Source organism: Filicampus tigris, chromosome 11, assembly GCF_054856515.1.
Source record: "Filicampus tigris isolate MCC_2025a chromosome 11, RoL_Ftig_1.0, whole genome shotgun sequence".
Classification (NCBI taxonomy): Eukaryota; Metazoa; Chordata; class Actinopteri; order Syngnathiformes; family Syngnathidae; genus Filicampus; species Filicampus tigris.
This window is the reverse complement of record NC_141227.1, coordinates 22,967,003-22,989,444: the sequence shown is the minus strand read 5'-3', so window position 1 is coordinate 22,989,444 and position 22,442 is coordinate 22,967,003. Positions and strand designations below refer to the sequence as shown.

Below are 22,442 nucleotides of genomic sequence, written 5' to 3'. Positions count from 1 at the left end.
TCACGGTGTTGCAGTTTGACGTCATGTATTTTCCGTATTCACTAAATGAACAACACGTTCAGACGCAACCGTTGCACTATGTGAAACGCACACACTCCATACACAACGCACCTTCCAACACAAATGAATGGAGTTGCTACTACTTATTTCATGTGGATCACATGAGTCCAATTTGCGTGGGCTGTTTTTGCTTTGTGGTGGCCACAAAATAACACTTGGAAAATTTAAAGTGACAGCACGCCATTAGGGCCAATATCAACAATAAAAAAATGCTCCCTTTGGCTACGGATGCAAGTGTGGGAGACAACCACACTTGGTTGGCTACAATTGTTGCGTATGCTACATACACATTCGTGTGTACAGGATGTACTGTATGCACATAGTCTGAAACAGGAAGGCCGGGGCCAGATTCAAACCCACGACCTCTCCACTGCGAGGCGGACGTGTTAACCAGTCGAGCAATGTGCCCCCAAAATAACCACATATAATAAAAATACCAAACTCATAATAAAACAATGATACAAATCAGAGAGCAGATTTGTTGCCACAGCTCTCTTTAGATAGCAGAGGAGCAGTAATTGCTGCAAATAGGACGATTGGAGACCAAGTGGCGAGCGAGCGAGCGAGTGTTGTGCCGATAGCACGATCTTTTTTCCTGGAAGCGCAGCTCACCGAGGCTATTAAACCCAATCAATGACCCAACCAGTTGATTTAAAAGAACATTTTTAGGTTACATGTTGGTCTGTCCACAGAAAAAGACGCATTGACAAAGCTATTGAGTGCATGCCAAAGCGACAGGTGATGCTAAAACCTCCTTCAGTAAAGGACGCAGAAGCCAAGGAAGTCATTATTTTCAAAACGGTCAGGACGACTTGGCTAAACCATTTTGCATTTGAGGTGTTTTGCCCGGCTAGTTTTTCTTTTCAGCAAGCAGTTACATTACATACAAAATGAACTAATTAGCAAAGTAATCAACAAAGTAACCAATTAATTATGCACCAACTGTCTAACTAGCCAACTAATTAAACAGCTAAACAGCAAGCAAACTTGCTTGCTAACACAACTAGACAATATAAAAAAAATGGCCCACTAACTAACTAGCCAACTAAACAATGAACTAAGCAGCAAACTAAAGTGCCAACTACATACAGTAGCTAAAACTAACTTTCCAGCTAACTAACAAATTAGACAACATATCTATCCATCTATCCGTCTGTCTATCTAGCCAGCCAACTAGCTTTGTTACCACTGAATTAAGCAGCCAACTAACTATTATCTAACTATCCAACTCAGCAAACAATTCAGGTAGCCAACAATCCAAAGTTACTACCACTGAACTGCAGCCAACTAACTACAACGTACCTAACTAGCTAAGTAATTAACTCAGTAGCAAACCAACTAGCCAACTACATTACTAAAACTGGCTAACTAATTCTTCAACTACCTAGCCAAGTAACCAAGTAGCCAACTAGGTGACAAAGACGTCAATTAACCAGCCAGCTACCTAAATAGCCAGCTAACTGACTGGTTAGCTAGTCAAATTGACAAATGGAGATTAAAACAATATATTTTGCTGGCATTTGAGCATATAGTTGACGTGATGTATGGAGATGTCTTCCAAACATGAACTTTATGCAGTCAAACACGCCACATCATAAAAAATGGCTTGTCGTCGGCTATTATGCTCACTTAATGTTTTCACGTGTTCGCTAGCATTCAAGAGAGAGGAAAAAAAACAAAACAGTATGTCTGCTTCTTTGTCCTCATTGGGAACATTTCTCACATTTTCATGTAGCGGCGTCAGGAGGAAAACATCATTTCAAAGCGCATTTTGCACATCTATTTGTCTTTTGTGTACGGGCTGCGTGAGTGGCAGCAAATGTGATCAGAAAAGGGCGGTGCCCACCCCCGACCCCCTCCCGCCGCCATCAGTAGCTCATTACTAAGCACGCTCACATTAAAAAGCTATTATCACAAACATTCTGTCGGTGCGTTTGCCAGTCAGCTGACAATTATCAATCATCGTCAGAAGGCAACCGTTGCCATGGTGACGAGCCCACATCCAGCGACACTTATTGTCCCCCCCTACCTCCTGCCTTCTAATATTTGATAAATACTTGTGCCCACGTTTTCATTGCACACTTCCAACCGTCAGGCTTAATCACAAGAGAGGCTCACCGGCCACAATATTAGGTATACCACAAATCAAATAAAAACAAGCTTTTTTTTTTTTATCATTAACATAATTATAGTTACATGATCATGGAGGCACAATACTAGATTCAGCCTGAACAAGAGCTGTAAATACAATAACAAATATCAATAAAATACAAAACATAATCAATAAATATAATTTAAAAAAAAACACAGAACTAGTTACACTTGTGCAAGCTAATGACCCCCCCCAAAGAAGAGACATGCAATTAAATGTAGCATGCAGACTTAATTGAAAAAACTTATGAAAGCATAAAATTGAAAAAATGTAAATGGATGCATGATAATGCAATAAAAAATGAATACTAAAATTAATAATGCGCAATTAAAAATAATATTGTTGGTTATATTTCTAGTATTATTAGGTATATTATTGATTCTATTATCAAAACTGTGACGAAAAAGAAATGCAATAATTCCAAATACATAATTTTAATATTGTATCACTACCAATAATTAAATTATTGTAGTTACAGTATATAATTACATTTCATTAAAAATAATTTTATTGTTTACTACTAATATTACATTATTTCATAATATTTTTATTGTTTACTACTAAAATATTTGTTATAATAATAAATGTGCCAAAATGCAATTAATTCAAATTGTGACAAATACTGAAAATGTTAAAAATACTAAAACTACTATAAAAGCAACTCTTTTATAGCATTTCTAAAATCAATTTTCACCAAATCTTGTTCTTGCACTGTACCTTCTCTTGGTAATTTTAGTAAGCTACTTTGTATTTGTTTTCACTTGGCTTTTAAAAATGTTTCTTTTTTTTTTTTTTCTTGGGAAAGAGCTTTTAAATGTACTTTTATTTAGGTAAAGCATATCGAGTTACCTTGTGTATGTAATGCGCTATATAAATAAAGCCGACTTGCCTGGTCTATTACTAACACTAATAGTCATGATGAAAATAATCATATTCCTTTTTTTTTTTTTTTCAATACTGTAAGTCTTGTGCAGGTGTGCGCTAATGTCACATTTCACGCTGGTCCATAAAGAGGAACTGACAGTGTCGGAGTAAATAGTCATCTGACTTTTTCTCTCTCTCTCTCTCTCCCTCTCTCTCTCTCCCTCCCCCACACTTGTTGTGACTCAGTGGTCTTCCCACTCGCGCTCTGCATTGACCGCTGTTACAAACACACCAGGCGCCTTTGCATCCAAATTCGCCCTCGCCGCACATGCCGTGCAAATTGCCGGCGCTTCCGAGGCCAACTCCAGCGATTGGAGCTGAAAATAGCCGCTTGCACTTCATGTTGATGATACGCCGACTTGTAATGAGGAGAAGAGCGTCACCGCTGTTGCCGTGGTGGCCCCTGGATCAACCATAGGAAATCTTCTCACATGGTGAAAATGTATAAGCAAATGAAATGCTGTAGGACATATCGGTTTATTTTTAGCTTTACACATGACATCGTAGATGTCAAATGAAAGGATGGAGGTGCTCTGTACCAGTCCAACAAAAACAATGCAGCTCCCAATTTTGTGAGTTTTTATCTGAATTAAAACAAAAAGTACTGTTCTTTTGTTAAAAAAAAGTATTTTGAAAAATGTACTTCTTGTTGGATGGCAATGCAATAGCCACATTCCAGATTTTAAAACACAACATGTATAATAAATAGCTCAATTAGTTCAGACACTAACTAGGAAAAACAGCCTACCTAGCCAAATACCTAAGTAGCTAACTAAATAAGAAACGACGAACTCACGACCCAAATGACTTTCCAGCAGACCACCAAACCAACTAGTACTAGTCAAATAAAGTAACTGGCCAACTAAAGAACTGACTAAATATAAAACTCACAAACGCTGCAACTACCGAACTAAATAACCTACTAGCTAGCATCGAACTAACTAAGGAACTCGCAACTAACTAGCCAAATAACAAGCCGATTCTAAAGTTAGTTGGCTAGCTAGCTAAATAGCTAACTAACTAATCAAATTAACCGAACAACTACCTAAGTAGATAATTATGCAAACGTGTAGCAAACTACCTATTTAACATACTAGTCCAAATAACTGGACAACTAACAAACTAACTATTTATAAGTCATTATGATATTAAAGTCAACATTCAACAGGGCGAACAAAGTCATGTTTTTAACAAGTGAATTTCAAACTTTATTCTTGTGAAACTTTGGTTCAGCAAGAAATGTCTTTATTCTCTAGAAAACAGACATTAGTTGCCTTTTGTTCTTGAAAAAAATGATTCATGAGATGTCTGCTTTATGAGATGATTTTAACTTTCCAAAATCTTGGCTAGGGAGGAGTAATTGGTTTATTGTGTTTGTTTTCTGGGTGTGCCAGTCCCCAGATGTAGGTATGCACTTTTTCAAATGACACCACGTAATAATTTATTGATTACTTTGACAAACGGCCAAGCGTGGGATCGCCGACCTCTAGGGGTCGTCGGCCCCCAGTTTGAGAACCGCTGGCTTACTGCGTTGGCTGACCTTCGCTTCATGAAATTTTAGGAAAGCCAGCACTCTCCCTCGCCCGCCCGTCCCTTCCATTTTCCACGCGACTTTGCTCCACCACCTTTCCACGAATCACAATTTTCAGTCAACAATCTTCTTCAATCTAAACACACACTCACCAGCTCAAATGAAGGCAATTTAGCAGACAGCGCTGCAGTGTGAATTTCTCTGGCTTATTATGAAAGTCACTTGGGAGGGTGAGCCAGAGAAAATAATAATAATACTATGAAAAAAAAGGAGTTGTGTGTTCTTAATTCATTAGTTGTGCGCGCTCCCCCCCGGCCTGGGGGGAGCGGGAGAGAAGCAAAATTACGCTTTCATCAGATCAAATGAAGCAAAACTCTGCTGTTCCAGGAAGAGCCAATTAAGGCCTTCAAAGAAGTTTATTATTGCCACGGATTAAAAAAAAAAATCATTCTCATCTGATTCATTGGCAATGTGTGTGTGCGTGAGTGAACTGGGGGGTAGACGTGGGGAGAGGGGGGGGGGGCGGGTTGGGGGTTCTGGGGGGGGGCTGGTGAAGGCGCAAGTTTTCCCTTTACAAGGAAATCTTTGACAAAAGCTTATTTACAGTGGAATCGGACAGCGTAGTGGCTGAAAAGTGCTACAATGTGGCCTTTAACACACATCCTGGAAAAACACGTCTCATACCTCAAACAAAGCTTCCATCATCATGCGAGATGCCGGCACAAAAGATTTTCGCAAAGAAGGCATACTTCCAGTCACTTTTCATTTTCATATCCGGTGCAGAACCAAACAAATGAGCCAACTAGCCAAAATGTATTTAAAATTTAACTAGAAAAGTAGCCAACAAACTGACTAGCCAACTAACTAACAACTAGCCAAGTATCTAAAAACGAATGAATTGGCTAACAAACTAGCATAGTAATGAGGCACTTTGCGTGTCAATTTCTAGCTCCTGACGTCATTGACTAAGCCACGCTCCTTTGAGTTGTATCACACAGTTCTTGCCTTGTTTTTATGTACCAATAAGAAAGTTAAGGACAGTTCAAACACTGCCAATAGAGTTAATAAAGATTTTATGATGTTTTTTATGACAGTTTGAGCCGGGAAAAACTGAACTGATTTGGCATTATTTCGTATGCGGGGAAGAAAAAAAAAAATCAAAAAACAAATCCGAGCACTGGTCTTGTGATGGCCTCATGACGCCTGCCAGCACTAACCAATCTTATCCCACATCTGACTGACTGACACGGTCGCCGAGGAATGCGCCGACCCGTGTCTACTTAATAATACCGCCCTGGCGTTTATTTGCACGCCTCGATTATGCAACGCTCTCACGGGGGGGGCTAAACTCCGGCGGGGCAAAATATTTGAGGGACTCTACTATCTTCGACTGCAGTTCAGCACCAGTTTGAGACACTTGTTGGCCGTCACGCTGGTGCAACGTGTAGTGTGATTAACGCTACCCATGGAAAGTTCCTCAAGACAGGATCTGTTGTGGACTACGCAGCGGAAAGCCTACTAAAACCACCAAACCGAACTCCTAGAGCTGGCACTCGTGCAAAGCCAGGAGAAGTCTGTCCGAAGGGCCGCACTGGAACTCGCCATCAACAAAAGCTCGATTCAGCTGATGGCTTCGCAGTTAACAACATTTTAGCCCGTACCAACTTCAGGTTGTGCAAAGTGGAAGATTATGAAGCTAAGCAACCTTAAAGTTCTTAAATTGGTTCTGAACGGGGGGGCGGAAAACTTCTTGCCAGGCAGCAATTTTCAAATATTACTCTAATGTCAATTGGGAAGCAATATGCTTCCAAAAACTGCACAACCGAATCTGTCAAATAGTGATGGCCTCACGTCTGCCCAAATCATACCTGAAAGGAAAAAAAAAAGTAAGTGCGTAAGTGATTTTGGGGAGAGCTCGTGTTATATGACTTGCTCAAGGTCTAGTACACGTCATCTGTGATTGAACCGATCAAATTAGGCAATGAACACTTTGTCATTTTCTGTGTGGTCTGCTACAATGACCTCACCACATAAGCACCACACACAAAGATTCTGCTCTCGGATGATCACACGTGATCTTGCAAACGTACAGGTGTCAAACTCAAGACCCGGGGGCCCGTGACATCACGTCACGCGGCCCGATTGTCCTTTGTGTGTACCCGGCCTAACCCAAGTCATTCATGACTCAACTAGCTTGAAATTTTGTCCCGACTCGACTCGACCTGCCAAAGTAACTTAACCTAAAACGTGAGCTTGAGACTTACATACAACATGCATGTACAGTATGTGGCATCCTCTATCTCTGCTGCTCAACAAGAGTCAGTAAGTAAATATGTGAACGTGTCACCCCAAGGAGCCCCTGAGAAAAATAAACAAACTCCAACGGCGTTCGAACGTTACATAATGCGCTAAAACGGGATCACCTTCAAAACCGCTCGCACATCACTGATACCGACAGACTGCGGCGAGCACTCAGTAGGACTGCGGGCTTGAAAGAAAGATTTCAATTTGGCTTTCGGAGAGAGGGGGGGGGGGGGGGTAGGAATCGGGAAGGGTGGGCTATGAAAGGGAGCGGTGGATAAGCTTCAAGGCTTATCCTATTCATTACTGGCGGAGAAAGAAGAGAGAGAGAGAGAAAGAAATCTCAGCATCGACCTATAAATAAATGAATGGTGGGATAAACACATCAATAAAACATATGTATTCTAATAGATCACGCTCTAGTTACACTTGATGGGATTGAGGCGACCCAATGAGCCCAATCACGGGACGCGATCATCGCGGGGAAAAAGCCGCACAAGGCTAAAGCCGCGGCGGCTATAAATAACAATCATTGCCACCATAAAATAGGCCACAGCATCTCCCGTTTTCATGTTTGCCTCTTTACACGCCGATTTATTGTACTCTGTAGGGGAGCTTATTTATAATTCATGATAAAAGACAGATTTTTACGGCAAAACAAGCTTCCTCCGGCTCGTTTTGTAATCACTGGCGTGTTGGTGAGCGCTTCTTAAAAAGCTGTAAAACACCGGGCTGGATTTTCCGCTGTCATGTAAACACGTCGGACGACGGCCAAGCGGGAAGAACCTGCAAGCCTCCACCTGCACGCCGCCTGCTTGACAAGCACGCTGCTCGTCTTCAGTGAGTCGATTGCTACAGGCCGCGACAGGCTCGTCTGGTATTTATCTTCTTTGGGCTGGTGATTTCGGGAATTGCGTCACGATGATTTTTCAAAACTAGCAGTCGCCACGTTTCCTTTGACAGGAACTGCTGAAGGCCAAGCCACGTCAACGAAATGGTGCTAATGCAAGCTAAACATACTCGTTTTCGACATTTTAATCAATGTCAGACACCCTCACATGACGGAAAAAAATCTCCTAGTGTGTTCTTATACAGTGCGTGGGCTACTGCACATCTGCAGTCCTCAACTTTTTTTTTTTTGCACCGTGGACTAGTGTAACGTCAAAAAAATTTGGGGGTATGGGTGCAAAATATCAGAAACGGTTCACAGTGCACACCAAACGATGTTTTGAAATGACTGGTGAGTTGTTTAGAAGAGGTAAGACATCCAATAGACATGGCGGAAGATGAATTAACTAAAATGAAGATGCAAGAAAATAACCGGCTGCTATTTTTACTTGTTGCCAGCTATTTATCTTGGATCAAGTCAATTAACCTCAGCCAAGCCACAGACGGTTGTTTACCTCCCGGCAATCTTGCTAAAAATACAAACAAGAAGCGATGTGGGAGGCTCACGGAAATTGCCGGGAAATTCTCTACTGTACACGTCAATCATTACACTTGGCAGCAGTATATGCATTGACATATGATATGCATCAATCCAAGATATGTGTGTGCGTATGTGTATGTATTGATGCACACGTGTATGTATGTTTTTTTCCATATTTTTTATTTTATTTTGGGTGTTAAATTGTTGAATGAAGTAAATGCATTCATTAATGTATCATATTTGAATATCACTGGCCCATTTGACAATCTTAACTCAATTTTATTCGGTGGGCATAAAACAAATAATGAAGTTGTGTTCAAAGATATTGATTGGGAAAAAAATTGTATTCGAGTAAGACGTTTTTAATCATTTTCCCCCGCCATTTTCTATTATGTTCTTTATGGTTCAAAAAAAGACTTATTGGAAATCATCCAATTTGTGAAAACCAAGTCAATATTTTTACAATACTGTTGACCCAGTCCGTTCAGGCAGAAATGAGAAATATAGCCTCATTTCCATATAGCTTGTTACGGTTCTATAAAACAGTACAGAAGCAGTGTGAACATCAAACCCGAAAAGTGAAGCACTCAAGTGAGCAAAAACACAAAACGTGAGCCACTGCCAAAGAATTTTGGCAACGACTGCATTAGTAATTGTTTGATGAAGAGGAAACACAGTGACACATTTGTTGTTGTCTTGGCATTGGCGGCTTGTTAAAAGGCCATCAACGCAAAACCAAATCTTACAGCGGGGTCGCAAGCAAGAAGCCCATCTATGACATGCGTGTGCACATTTCATTTCGCCTAATGTGATTTCATGTTTCAAAGGGCGAGCCAGCGAGCGGCTCAAATTGTGGAAAGAGTGACATCATACTGTAAGATCATGTTGCGCAGGAGTCAATGTTTTTTTTTTTTTTTTTTTTTTTTTTTTTAAAGAGGGGGATGTGATCTCACATAGCGAAACATGGCCCATTTTTCAGTGTTCCCCCCCCCCCCCCCATCTCCTCCTCCTGGCACATTCTAGTGCAGGAAGATTTATGAAGTCTAAACGTCCACAGGTTGTTTTTCATCCAGCGAATGGCGACAATATTAATCTTTAAAGCAATAAAAGGCCTTTACTCTCGCTCCCTCTGCGCAAAGATTCGACTGGAGATCCCTGCTTAATAAAAGCCAAGCAGCAATGACTGAGAGTTTTCCAACAAACAAACACATTGCTGCTTGAAATATAGTTGGAAGCAGCAGACAAGGATTATATTAGAGCTGACGTACGACGACAAATCGTGTGATTGCCTGGCCCGCATGTGTCGAGTTAAGCCCGTGCGAGGGTTGGGTTTCTGACACAAGAGGGGAACGAAGGGTCAGCGGAACTCCAGGAATTGAAGGAGGTGGGAGAATGGCGGAAAGGTGTAGCTCATAACATTTGCCCCGAGAGTCGCCGACAAGCAAAAATCCATGCGGCATCCGCTGCGTGCGTGCTTGAAATGCTTTCGATTTGCGCCCACTGACCGCAGAAGGGGCTAAGCAAATGTCGGCAAGCGCGTAACCGAGTACAAATACTTTCTTACTGTTATTTGCTTTGGTATATATTTCAGGGAGTGAGTGCTTTCCTTTTTACTCGCACTCCCTACATTTGAAAACTAATATCTGCACTTTGTCAAAATATGCTCATTAACTTTTTTTCAACCTCCGCAGAGGAAATATAGAAAGCTGACGTCAAGCGTGGGCGAGATTGTGACGAGATCTTGGGGGTCTTAAGGCGTCGCATCGCCACAGTTCAGTCCGTGTTTGCACGTTTTCAGCTATCGCCTTCAAACATGTACAGTGTATTATGACTAAAACGAGTGCAATGCTGAATGATTCATGAGTCTTGTGCCAGTGTAAAAACCACCAGCTTCTGGCATTCAATATTCTCCATCTAATCTGAAAAAAAAAAAAAAAAAAAAGACTTAGACTAATTTTGCATTTTTTATGACTCAATTCACAACATTAGCAAAGCTTTGCTAAAACAACAACAGGTGAGATGTAACGTATTTTTTTTTTTTTTAGAATTATTCTCAGTGCGAGCACTAAGGTAACAAATAGAGGGAAACTATTGTGTGCGCACAGTGCTGTGCCAAAATATCAAAAGCAGTATTGCACTGCATTTAAATGAGAGTGAAATGTCATTTGAACTTTTCGCTTTTGTACTTAAGTACAGTACCAAAGTTAAATCGGCACTTCATCATTTTTACTCAAGTATCTGTACTTGCACGACAGCGTCAACCTATTTGGAGCTTGGCCTGCGCCAGGCCTCACTCCAACTATTTCTGTTGTTGTAGCATGGCCTTTACGACACTTTGCTATTTTGTTGCAATTGAAACCGATACAACATTCCCTCCGGCGAGCCGGCGTGGGCGTCGTCGAATCAGAGCAGGCAAAGAATGCGTGCTTATAATTATACATTATAAACAATAACTGTCACCCGTGTCCTCAAGTGCACGGGGGATTTCAGTGGGGGGCGTGGGGGTCTTTGTTCCCCTCTGCGCTTTCACTGACTGTTAAACTGGCTGAGAACCAGCACGGGAGTCCATCCCAGATGACTTGGGGCGCGAGAAGTGGGCTGCACCCTCAACTTCACACTTATATCCAGACAATTGATTGGACAGTAGGAGGGCGCCGGAGTAAGTAAACTCAATCCAAAGCCTTTCTGGCCTGTCAGAAGATAGAATAAAGGCACTTCCTGGTATAAGGTAGAGCAACAGTCAAGTCTCTTGTACACAGAGATCCAGCAAACTAGCTCCATTAGAGGTGGAACAGAAGATCAGACGTTTTACACAAAACACAGCAAAGCCAGTCACAGTCAAACACGCAAAGACAAAACGAGAACACGCATGAGGAGCTGCTGTAGCCCACAGCTCACACCCACACGCTCACACTCAACTTGTATATATGTACACACACACATCTATCTATCTATCTATCTATCTATCTATCTGTATATATTTATATATTTTTTTTTCTAATACGTGCCTCGGCTTAAAAAGTCAATTTTCTAACAACACTCGCATTTGTGCGTGAGTGTCGTGGCTCTCGGGACTCCACCAGCTGGCAAGAAGAGCCTTGCCGTTTGCCGCTCCGAGTGCTTTAAAAGCCTGAAGAGCAGATCGCCTCGGATAAAAAGCCTGACGAGTGTCTTTGCAGAGAGCAGACCTTAGATCACCCACTCAAGCGCAATAGTACAGTACAATACAAGACGGGTACAGTGGCGAGCGCTAACGCCGCAATAGCGCTCGGATGATCGCTCCAAATTCACCTTGACAAATGGGAATAAATCACGGGGTATAAATATAAATCAAGAGTGAGCCGTTGCCGTCGCCGCTTATATAACCAATGCGCCTGTACACCTACTGCGCCGCTGTGATGAATCCATAACCGAGCCCGCCAGGAATAGACTCAATCACACCATTTTTCTCTCTTCTGTTGACTGTATTTCACACTGCGCTTTTTTCATCTGGCTGACCAGCTGACGCGCGCGCACAAGCCTCGTTCCGTCGCCTCGCTGCAGAAAAGAGAAAAGTTGATTATGTCACAGCTGGACGCCATTACTCCGGCGCTGGTATTTATCTGAATAAAAGTGGATATGGAGCCAGGAAATGGCAGCTTGCGTATGTGCAAAGCTCACAAATGTGCTTATAATAATAAGCCAGATGCCCTCGGGGGCCCTTGGCAGCGTGATGGAAATTGTGCTGCTTGTCAAGCACAAACAAGTGAACAGAGAAAATATATATTAGGGTGGTGGGGGGGGAGTGCTTGTAAACCTCCAAATGCAGAAAAAGTGGCGCTCCCCGCGGCTGCTGAAAATAAACCTTTCGCTTCAATGTGGCGGGCGGCACTGAGCCAAACGGCGGCCACAGGATGTTGGCGTCACGATTGCAAACTTATTTTCCAAAGCCTGGAAAGTGACTTGCCCTTCGCGCCTCACCTCTTACAAGGCAATTACTCAGCAGTCACTTAACATTCCAGCTATGCTTCAGCTCAAAATTACCCGCAGAAAAAAATGATGTCTTATGTCACTTCGATTTAACAACACAAAACAGGGAGAAGTGTTTTATCTCCAATTTTATAACAATTAAAGCGGAAGTTATTCTGCAGCAAAATTCTTGACTTGAGGTTTTTTTGCCAGATTATTCCACCGACTGCGGAGACATTTCTACTTTCACAAGTCTGGACTGACTCAAACTATCACAAGGTCAAAATGTTCAGCTAATTCAAAACATGCCAGCTAGTCCACTTTTCTCATAAATCTCTAACAAAAGTAGTTTTTCCCACAAGAAAGCCCTCATTCCAATGAACACAGAAATTCAAGTCACAATTTCTTAATCGATTCAAGCCATTCAATGTCAAAACATCCAGCGATCCTAGAAATGTCGACTTCCTAAGAAGAATTCTTTTTTTCGAGAGAGAGAAAACGCCAAAATTGAGAAATTCTCCAGTATTTTTCTTCATTCCTCACCTCTTCCAACATTTTGATTCAAATTATTCCAACTTCAAAATGTTCAGCGTAGCAAAAAATTCCTACTATTTGAATTACAAATCATTCTCAATGGTGAATTTCCTGTATTAATTGAGAAATGTAAGAGTTCTTTTGTATTTCTTCAAGGTCTCACATTTTGTACATTTCCGATTCATTCCGCAGCATTTGGGTTTCGCGGCAGCTCTTCAACATTCACACGCCATTTCTACAGAAATCGCACTTTCTAGGTTCATCTCCTCGTTGTCATTACATCATCAATATTTGCCGGGGTGGTTTCAGCACGCAGCGGGGCAACATTTGGAAGAACCAACCACAAGCAACCGCAGGATTAACACAAACCACAGCAATGACTTTGCAAGAGGACGAGCGAGCTGTTATTGTGAAAGTCCCCTCGTTCAGAGGTGAATCACACGATCTACTTGTTTTCGTGCGTGGCATTCAGAAGTGGAGACATGTTGCGGCACTCCAAAAAATTCCAGAGCACGACGCTTTAGGATAGGTGAGGCTGTTCGGATGCCGCTCGCCGCTCGAGCGACTCGCTTCCCGGCCGGTTAAAACACTTTAGGAGCTTCACTTTTGCAAAACTAAACAACCAGATCCAATTTCAGTGCTCTTTGATGCATCTAAAATAGTATCCATGTTATATCATTAAAACAAAGCAAAACTGTGAATTATAATTTACATTCAAATGTGAAGCAAATTACATACAATTATATACAAATAACTAAGAATCATTACAAGTTGAATAACAAAATAAAATGAAAATTAAAATGCAAATTTAAAAGACTTAAAAATGTTTTTTTATTAAATGCTTAATAAAATTACAATTAAAAAATTACATTAAAAACTAACATGACATGATATGTATTTAAATAATTTCACAAAAATCAATTAAAAGATGGATTTTAAATTTGCATTTGTGATTAATTAAATTTGGGGGGAAAAAAAATTATAAGACGTAAGGCACATCGCAGCATATCATAGCAAGACCTGAATACATTTTCTGACCACAAGAAGCATAGACTAACGCCTACTATGTGATTTGATGTCATGACACCATTGATGTCTATAATCGTGGCCTCAATTTGTTTTGTTTCAATTGAGAGAAAAAAAGGGCTCCATATTCATCTTAAATTATTTTTTTTAAAGGCGGATGCTAAGCAATGAGAGAATGCGAGAATAATCCGTTGAAAACAAACTGAACGCTGCTTGTGTAACAAGAGTTGTTTTTTTTTCCCCTTCTGACCGTTCCAAGCAAACGAAATCCTGAAAAAAGATAATCATATTTCCCATTTCATTTGGCCTCTACGGCAACAAGTTCAGCCCAAGTCTTTGTGAAAGGCAAAGAATGGTCATGAAGGTTTGACCAGCCGCAACTCACCGAACTGGTCGCAGATGCTCTCGTTGCGCAGCAGCGTGGGATGCTCGAAGGTGTCGCGGCAGTACAGGATGCGCGTGTTGGCGCCCAGCGCCGCGATGCCGCCCAGCGCCAGCACCGTGTGGTTGAGCAGAAGCGAGCTGGGCTGCTCCCGGAGCCGTACCAGCACCGAGCGGTAGCGGCAGTACTGCGGGTAGCTGAGGACCAGCACCTTCCTGCCGTCCTCTTCCTGACCTGTACAAGCACACGCACAAAATTCAATACAGGAATAATATCGGCATCATTAAAAAAAAATCTGGTTTGTATCCACGCCACTTCAAAGACTACAACACGGATTTCCGGGTTGGCGTGATTTTAACAAGAAAAGGTTTCAAATAACCGCTAACACTAGCTGTCATCGGGAATGAGCCAATGGGACTTGTAGAAACGGCACAATATGATTGGTTGATTGTAGAGCAGAGTCAACAAGACACCTCTTTTTTTTGTGAGCAGTTATGAACGGGGGGGAGGCTGGAGGGAGCAAAACAAAAGAGAAAATGCAAACGCATGCATATTTGCTCTGCTGATGAGCATTCTCCTAAAAAAATTCATTTAAAAAAATGGTGCCAGCAGGTACTGGTTAGCCCCTAGGACAACATGAGTAGCCCACGACCACAAAAACAGCGCACGAGTGAAGGGACACTGTGACTTACTAAAAAGAATGTATTCCAAATCAGCCCATTTTATAGGTGTAGTTTTATACCGTGATACAGCAATATTTTTGCTCACAGTTATCATACCGGCAGAATCCAATATCGGCAGGTAAGTTTGGATAAACTTTAAAAACTGCAAAACAGTTTCAAGGTTTTTTTTATATTATCCCATTAAGAATGGGAGTGCATAACCGTCTTTCTACCCTTAAAGCCTGGAGAGCGTATACGTCATTTTCTTTTTTTATCCAATTTTTGTTCTCTTAACCAATGAAATGCATCAGAATATACACGTGACGGTTTCGTGAGCCCGCAGAGGATGTTCTGGAATTCTTTCGAGTCATAATGGCGGACGCCATCGATCGCGGGAGCTCTGAAATGAGTAACGGCAGTGATATAGACGATGCGCTTGTGGACTTTGAAACAGTAGATCCAGTCCAACGTGATATATGGTTAAGATATTCTGTATGTTTGTAGACAATGACAATATCGCCGCCTTTGTAAGAAAATAGAGGATGGTAATTACCACTCGATTTTTAAAATTAAAAATAGTGTTTCTCTTACACTGACACGTTATTTTTACATCTTGGATTGAAACAGTAAAAATTAATAAACCCGGGCCTGTGTGCAAGCCACGTGTCTAAGGTCTCAAAATCTTTTGGAATTATGTTTGTGTCTGCTACAGGGTCTGAGATATTGATTATTTTGAAGGTGATGAATTTCTGGGAAAACCTCAGGTTTTCAAGGGGAATTCCAAAGACGACCGACGGTTTTGGGGAGCTGTTGAGCGAGGCGCTTTAGGCTTTAATGGGTTAATTTGCAACAATTTTGTTGTGGGCTGGGCATTTTTAGGCAAAGAAAAGAGGACAAAACCATTTTAATTTTGTGCTGTTTGATATGCAACAGATGATATGCAATGTTTGATATATCGTGCATCCCTAGTCTAAAGTGTGCTGTAATTCTTGGTCATTGGGGTATTTGGACAAAAGACATCTGGAAAGTGTTTAAAATTAGGTGGGGGGAATACACCAGCAATTTTTTTTTCTGAAAATAATATGTCTGCCTTAATGATTTATACCATACATTCAAATGCACAGGAAAGGCCATCCAGTACTAAGAAAACTGTTAATTTTCAATATACGTCATTGAGGCTGAATTTACACCACATGGTTCAAGTCCTTAAATTCTGATTTACTACCACAAGGCCTGGATAAAAATCAGATATGAGTCAGATATATATCGTAGTTGTTGGCCACGGCACAATGAAAAACATACCCTCAGCGGTATGGTTGATTGAGAGGCTTCATTAGCGTAGGCGTCGCAATTTCGACGAGCTAAAAAGCGCCCAGCATCTCACCGTATTCAAAATTAGGAGAGTTTAACACACTTTAACCAAGACTTTAATCCAAAGCGTGTGTCCGTGACCTACTTTGAACACGCTGATAATGAAAGAACAGAGCAGACATGCACAGTGTGACACTTGATTCATTTTCTGGGAAATAAGATCAGGCAAGATGAAAACACTATTACGGTGCTAGGAACCACAAAATGGATGTTAGTTTAAAAAAAAAAAAAAAAAAGTCTATGTATATATAATGCAACATTTTCTTTAGTTTTGTGCTTCGGCGTAAATGCGCATTTAAGCAACGCCGCTAATTAAAAAGTACGCTTCACATGCAGCCCTGCCTCGTTATGAAAGAACAAATCTCAAGCCGCCCACACAACGATGCAAATATAAATTCTGATCGCATATACATATATTTCTATATACATGCAAGTAATTACATGCTTGGCTGTATCTGCGTCGCCCATGCAACAAACATGCATATAATTATGATGCAAACTAAATGTGAAATGGAGTGTATGTCCCCTCCATTACCGTAATTGTTGAAAATAAGGAGGATGATCTCTTCAAAACACACTCGGTGTTGACTAACATGCTTTTGTTAAAGGCTGCGAGATGATGAGAAAGATCCAAATATGTGTACAAATCTATGTCCATTTGTTTGGCAGTTTTAAGGCTTGCTCCGCTTCATATTTGTCCAGCGTACGAAAGTGGCCGAGGCCGACAACTCGCTTGACGAGGACATGACATTCGGGGGGGATTTCCGCCGCCGACTTGTGTTTCAGGAGCTGATTCTTTCGTTATGTTATTGAGCTTGAAGGCTGATAAAAAGAGGGGTTTTTTTTGCACAGAGCACATTTACAGCAGCCCATCAGTGCCAGCCAGCATGATGACCACTTCCATTGGAGGAATCTCAGAAATATACCTTTCAGGAGAACATTTCAAATGGCATTCTTACCGATGAAATGCGCATGTGTAGCTTCTCCCAGACTTATCGTACGACACACAGAAAATTACGTGAAAAGGCCGCGGAAACATCAGTGTATTCCAGTTAGGCATGCTTAGCGAGTGGCAACGTACGATGGCCGCCAGTGTTGCATTATGGGTCCAGATTATTTCAAGACAGCCGCGGGGAGTCCGCTAACCTGTTTTCAGCGTGAAAACATTTGTGAGGTTCATTTCGGTCGACAGCAGAGGGCGATATTGTTTCATTCCTATTCCAAGAACACAATCGTATTCAGAAGACCATGTTTAGACTAGTGGACGCATATATGTATTCTGGCAAAAAAAAAAAACAAAAAAAAAACAATGGCTTTAATTCCACTTGAACAATTTCAATTTGCAGAAAATCATGCAGAAGGAATTTTTCGCTCAAGTGCCAGCATCCACCCATCAATGAAAATGACGTATCCCGCGCACACACAGCCGCATGCTGTGAAAAAGCCCAAAGCCGGCAGATTTACGGTATATTATTGCAAACATGCACTGCACTGACACCATGTATGCATTAAACATTGCGCTTCTGACAGTTTTCGCTCGCAGGTATGGCGGCATCTTTTTTTTTTTTTAAATGTCAGGGCTTTTGTCTCTCTCTCTCTCTCTTTCTATCTCTGGCCCGCAACGCACTTGATTACATTCAATTTGCAGAAAGCGCTGCAGGGCTTTAATAAGCATACAAAGGCATTTGCCGAGGACTGCACATTCGTGCGCGCCGAGCGCACTTTCGAAATTTCCCTCTTTGTTCTTCCAGCGCGACCTTTCCCAATTAAAGGCCATGCGTGTGTTTGTCTAAACGTTCTAATTGGTCGCCGCCGCGTTAAGATTGTTTTGCCAACGGGACCTCATAAACGGCAGTAGTGTCGGGGATCCCAACAGCCCGGCGGCATAATCACGCTCCAGACCTTGTCACACAACTGTGCTGTATATATTCGGGAGCTTTGAGGCCTCGCACCTCAAAGGGAACAGAGCACAGAAAATGGACTTTTTAATTGCCTGTACGCCGAAAGTTGTCTGCCCACCCATCAAGTTTGACGTGAAACAGCCAGAAAAGCCGTTCTGCATTTCCATACCGCTGTTATGTAACAGCGGGGCCTACTTACATAAAACGACATGATTAGCCCGAGTGAGCGACGATCCACATGACCAAGCAATCCACACCGTCTGAAGCAATGTCATGTTAAAGCCACAAGGTAAGCAGAGCTGAATTAAGTGGAGCGAGAGGTGTGACCAACATGAAAACCGGGGAAAGATGAAATCTTGCATAATCGCTGGCACCGGACCAAAATCCCCCATGTCGCAATTTGTTACAGTTCATATTTGTTCACAAATCTCTACTATTGGTCAGTCCACATGCGGGTGTTATTTATTTACATAGTTGACAAATTATTGACCAATATAAAGCATTGCAAATGGCTTGCTCTCACTAACAATGCAATGTTAATGATTGAACATCCAGGCCGTTTTTTCTTTTCCTCTTGTCTCCTGAGAAGTGATGACTTTGAAGATACGAGGATTCAGCGCGAAAAAGTTTAGCCCCGAGTTATTCATACGCACAATGTTGGTGACCCTGCTCTAGATTACGCTCAAAGTTCTTTTCCAGTGCCTTTCCTCCACATTTCTTAGACACAGAATCATTTCCAACAATGGAAATGGCGAACATTTTGCATGAATACCTCCGAGCACTTTCTGTCGCTTTCCTGTGGCAAGTTCCAGCAATAAAAATTCACTTTGGCGAGGTTATGAATAATTTGGAGGCTTAACTGTACACGCAGAGGATCCCTGTGTGAGGCGGTCCCATTAAAATAGATATTAAAAATATTCAAATGTGCCGAAAGAAATTGTGTGCACGCGAATGAATGCATTACACACTGAACTCCTTTGTGCGCGCGCACACACACACATCAGTATTGTTATTTATTAATGGCACACGCTCTGCGTGATTGATGCTGTTTTGTTTACAGCTCCGAGTCGCTCTCAATTAGCGGAACGTTCTGGTACATTTTGTCTCATGCCAGATTGTACAAGCTATGACTCATGCAAATTTAATGAATTTATTTAATTGTTTATGTAACGACGCCTTCGTAGGAGAAATTGCCATTAAAGGCCTCCAGGCCCCCCTTTTCCACTTGCATGCACTGTCACTGACAGATGCCGTGCTACCCCCCCCCCCCCCCCCAAAACCCCCCTCCCTCCCTTTGGTCCCCTTTCAACAGCAACTGCAAAGCCAAAAGCCAGAAATCATGTCGCGAACGTGCGAGCAAGAGGAGGACGAGCGTGAGTCACACGGGTGTTAAATATTATGAGAGGAGGCTAAATGGAAAGCGGGCGAGATCAGACAGATGTGCTTAGACGGGCTGCGGCGGACGACGGCGGAATAGCAAACGCTTTTGAAAAAACATGTTGATGCAGGAACACCCCATGAATTCCTCAGAAAGCATACAAAAACTCATCAAGAAATATTTTCAAAATGTAAACCAAATATATTTTTAAAAATACATAAGACTACAAAATGACGAAAATCATGGCAGTGACGTTTTATCATCAATTTGTTTCAACAATTCAATTGATTTATTTATTGATTTATTCCGTTTTTTTAGATTTGTTAACCTTAAGAACAATTTGACCCGCAACATGACAGGGGGATTCAGCATATCAACCCGAAAGCTATTTCATAATACAGTGGACGCCCTGCATACTCGCGGTTTGGCACCTCATGGATTCACCTATTCACTGATTTTTTCTCCTCAATATTTAAAGAAAAAAAATCTTTTGAAGTTTTTGGGGGAGAATTGGGGCGGAAGCTAACAATGTAATAAAAAGATGACAATAACAATATAAGACGACTCATCCAACTTTTTATTTTTCTACATTTTCCAAGATTTTAAAACGGGTCAATTTGACCCGCAACATAACAGGAGGATTAATGACCCAGCAGTGACATATGTGGCTAAAAGAAGGGCAGTCCCATTAATACACTTTTTTTGTTGTTCCAATACTCACAAAACAATTACTGCAAAAATACTGCTTTCTTTTTTCAGTTAAGCACACAGTGGGTCATAGTGACCCATGAACATTTGTGGTGTACCAAAGAAACAAACTTACCAAAAAGGCAAAGCCCTTTTTTTCCTCAGTCATCTGTGAGAAGAACCAGCTTGTGGTCACTGGAAGAATATTTTGAAGATGGGGTGTATGCAAATTACAGCAAATGACACCAGCCACATTCATTGCTTTCACTCATTTTGCTGTCGGCACTTTGGCTTATGCTACGGGTTTCAAGCCACATTGTTCCCATACAATTCCAATATGCGTCATTGCAACTTTGAGAGAGGAACAAAAAAAGAGTGCGTCTCCCGATGTGACATGGGTGAAATGGGATGTCCAAACTTGAAATGAGAGCACAATTGCGATCAGATTCCAGCTTCCGACTCTGCTTTCTGCTTGCACATCATGCAAGTTTCCTTCAGAACAGAAAAGCTTGCAAAAGGTGCACGTTTCTTCCATAAATTATTGAATTAGTGTAAGTCACAAAATGTTTGCTTTTTATTTAGCATATTTAAAACATATACAATACTAATAACACTATGTGCTATTGTTGTATAATGTATTCAACTAAGTGTCCGAACATTTTTCTATTTTAAAAACTATTTATGAAATGTAATAACTGCATATGTTTTAAGGGACAAATATGAACATTGTATTTTTAACACAAAAAATATATAAATATGTTAATAATTTCCAATTCTTGTTTTTTTGTGTTTTTTTTATATATATATAAAACTAATTGAGACAATTTGGAAGATGCAAACGCTAACAACTGGCCAGACCCACAAAGATTTTGATTGATCATCTGCACACTTCAATCATGATTTCTTGTGGCCTGGTTGTCACTGTTGCACAAAAAAAAAAAAAAAAACTAAATAAAAAAGGAGGCTTTTTTCCCCCCTGTATTCCTGTTTTTCTTTTTCTTTTTTTTGCTACATATGGTCACGGTTTGATTGAGTTGTGTATTTTTGTCCCAACAACACACTGACATCTGCGGCTAATGACTTTCAGGAGCTTTTGATTATGAGGAATAATTGATCGTGCATGTTGCATGCTTGGTAGAGGAGCAGAAATGTTTCTTTTGATTGCAAAGTAGAATTTAATGCGATCACGTCACATCTTTAAATGTATGCGTATATCTAACAATTTCTATAAGCTATTACAGGCTCATTTAGTTTTTATGAACATGCAGCTTTTATGCCTCGAAGCAGCTGCCAATTATATAAGCTTGAAATGTGCACAAACGCGCTGTCTCATGGCAGCTAACGTGGCTAATGACTCGCCCTCTGCTGTTCCAGTGTAATGCGATAAAGTGGCATGGTAAATACGCTAATGTCAAACGTTTGATCAAAAGGAAACTTGTGTAAGCATCAAACCGGGCTGGAGAGTCATTTAGTAAGGCTGAATTGTTAGAGCAGAATGATGATCAACAACTGGTTTTATTGTTAGAGCAGAATGATGATCAACAACTAGTCTCAGCTACCCTATCAAGTTAAAAAATGTAAAAATTCAGAGGGAGTTACTGCCAAATTTAGAAACTAATATAATAAACCTGTCCAGTGTCTACACCAAAGTAAATAGAATAGAATACAACTTTATTAATATAGCGCATTTCATAATAGCTGCAGCTCTATCAAAGCACTTTACATTAACAAAATAGCAATAATACAACAACAAAGACTGAAAGCAATAAATTAAAACACAAATGAATGATACTTATATACAATGTGGACACCGGAAAACAGCAGAAATTGACTGGCTAGGAGAGGAAAGAGTCAAGCTAGCGCTTCATGTCTATGCTATGCTAACTAACAGACCTGGAGTTAAAGCTGAACTGAATAAATGTCTGCTCAGTTTAGTAACTTAACTACTAAACTGGTCTTGTGTACATGTAGATGTTAATCTTCTTAAGTGTTATTAACGAAATAATTTACACTAGCAGTAAACAGTCAAGCTAGCCCTTCAAATCTATGTTAAGATAACTAACAGACCTGCAGTTGCGGTGGACAAAGTCAAGCTAGTGCCTAACAGGCACAATAGCACTTAGCCTCAATGCTAAGCTAACCAACAGAATCATGGC

The 22,442-nt window shown here is 41.1% G+C and overlaps 1 protein-coding gene across 3 annotated transcripts in view; it reads right to left on the bottom strand.

Moving 5' to 3' along the window:
• Positions 1 to 22,442, bottom strand: part of arid5b (AT-rich interaction domain 5B) — a 121,016-nt gene that overhangs the window by 34,215 nt on the left and 64,359 nt on the right. For all 3 annotated transcript variants that reach the window (XM_086044573.1, XM_086044574.1, XM_086044575.1), the window contains one exon: positions 14,291 to 14,521. In XM_086044573.1, coding sequence (XP_085900699.1) covers positions 14,291 to 14,521 — 231 coding nt within the window. The remainder of the gene's footprint in view (positions 1 to 14,290; positions 14,522 to 22,442) is intronic.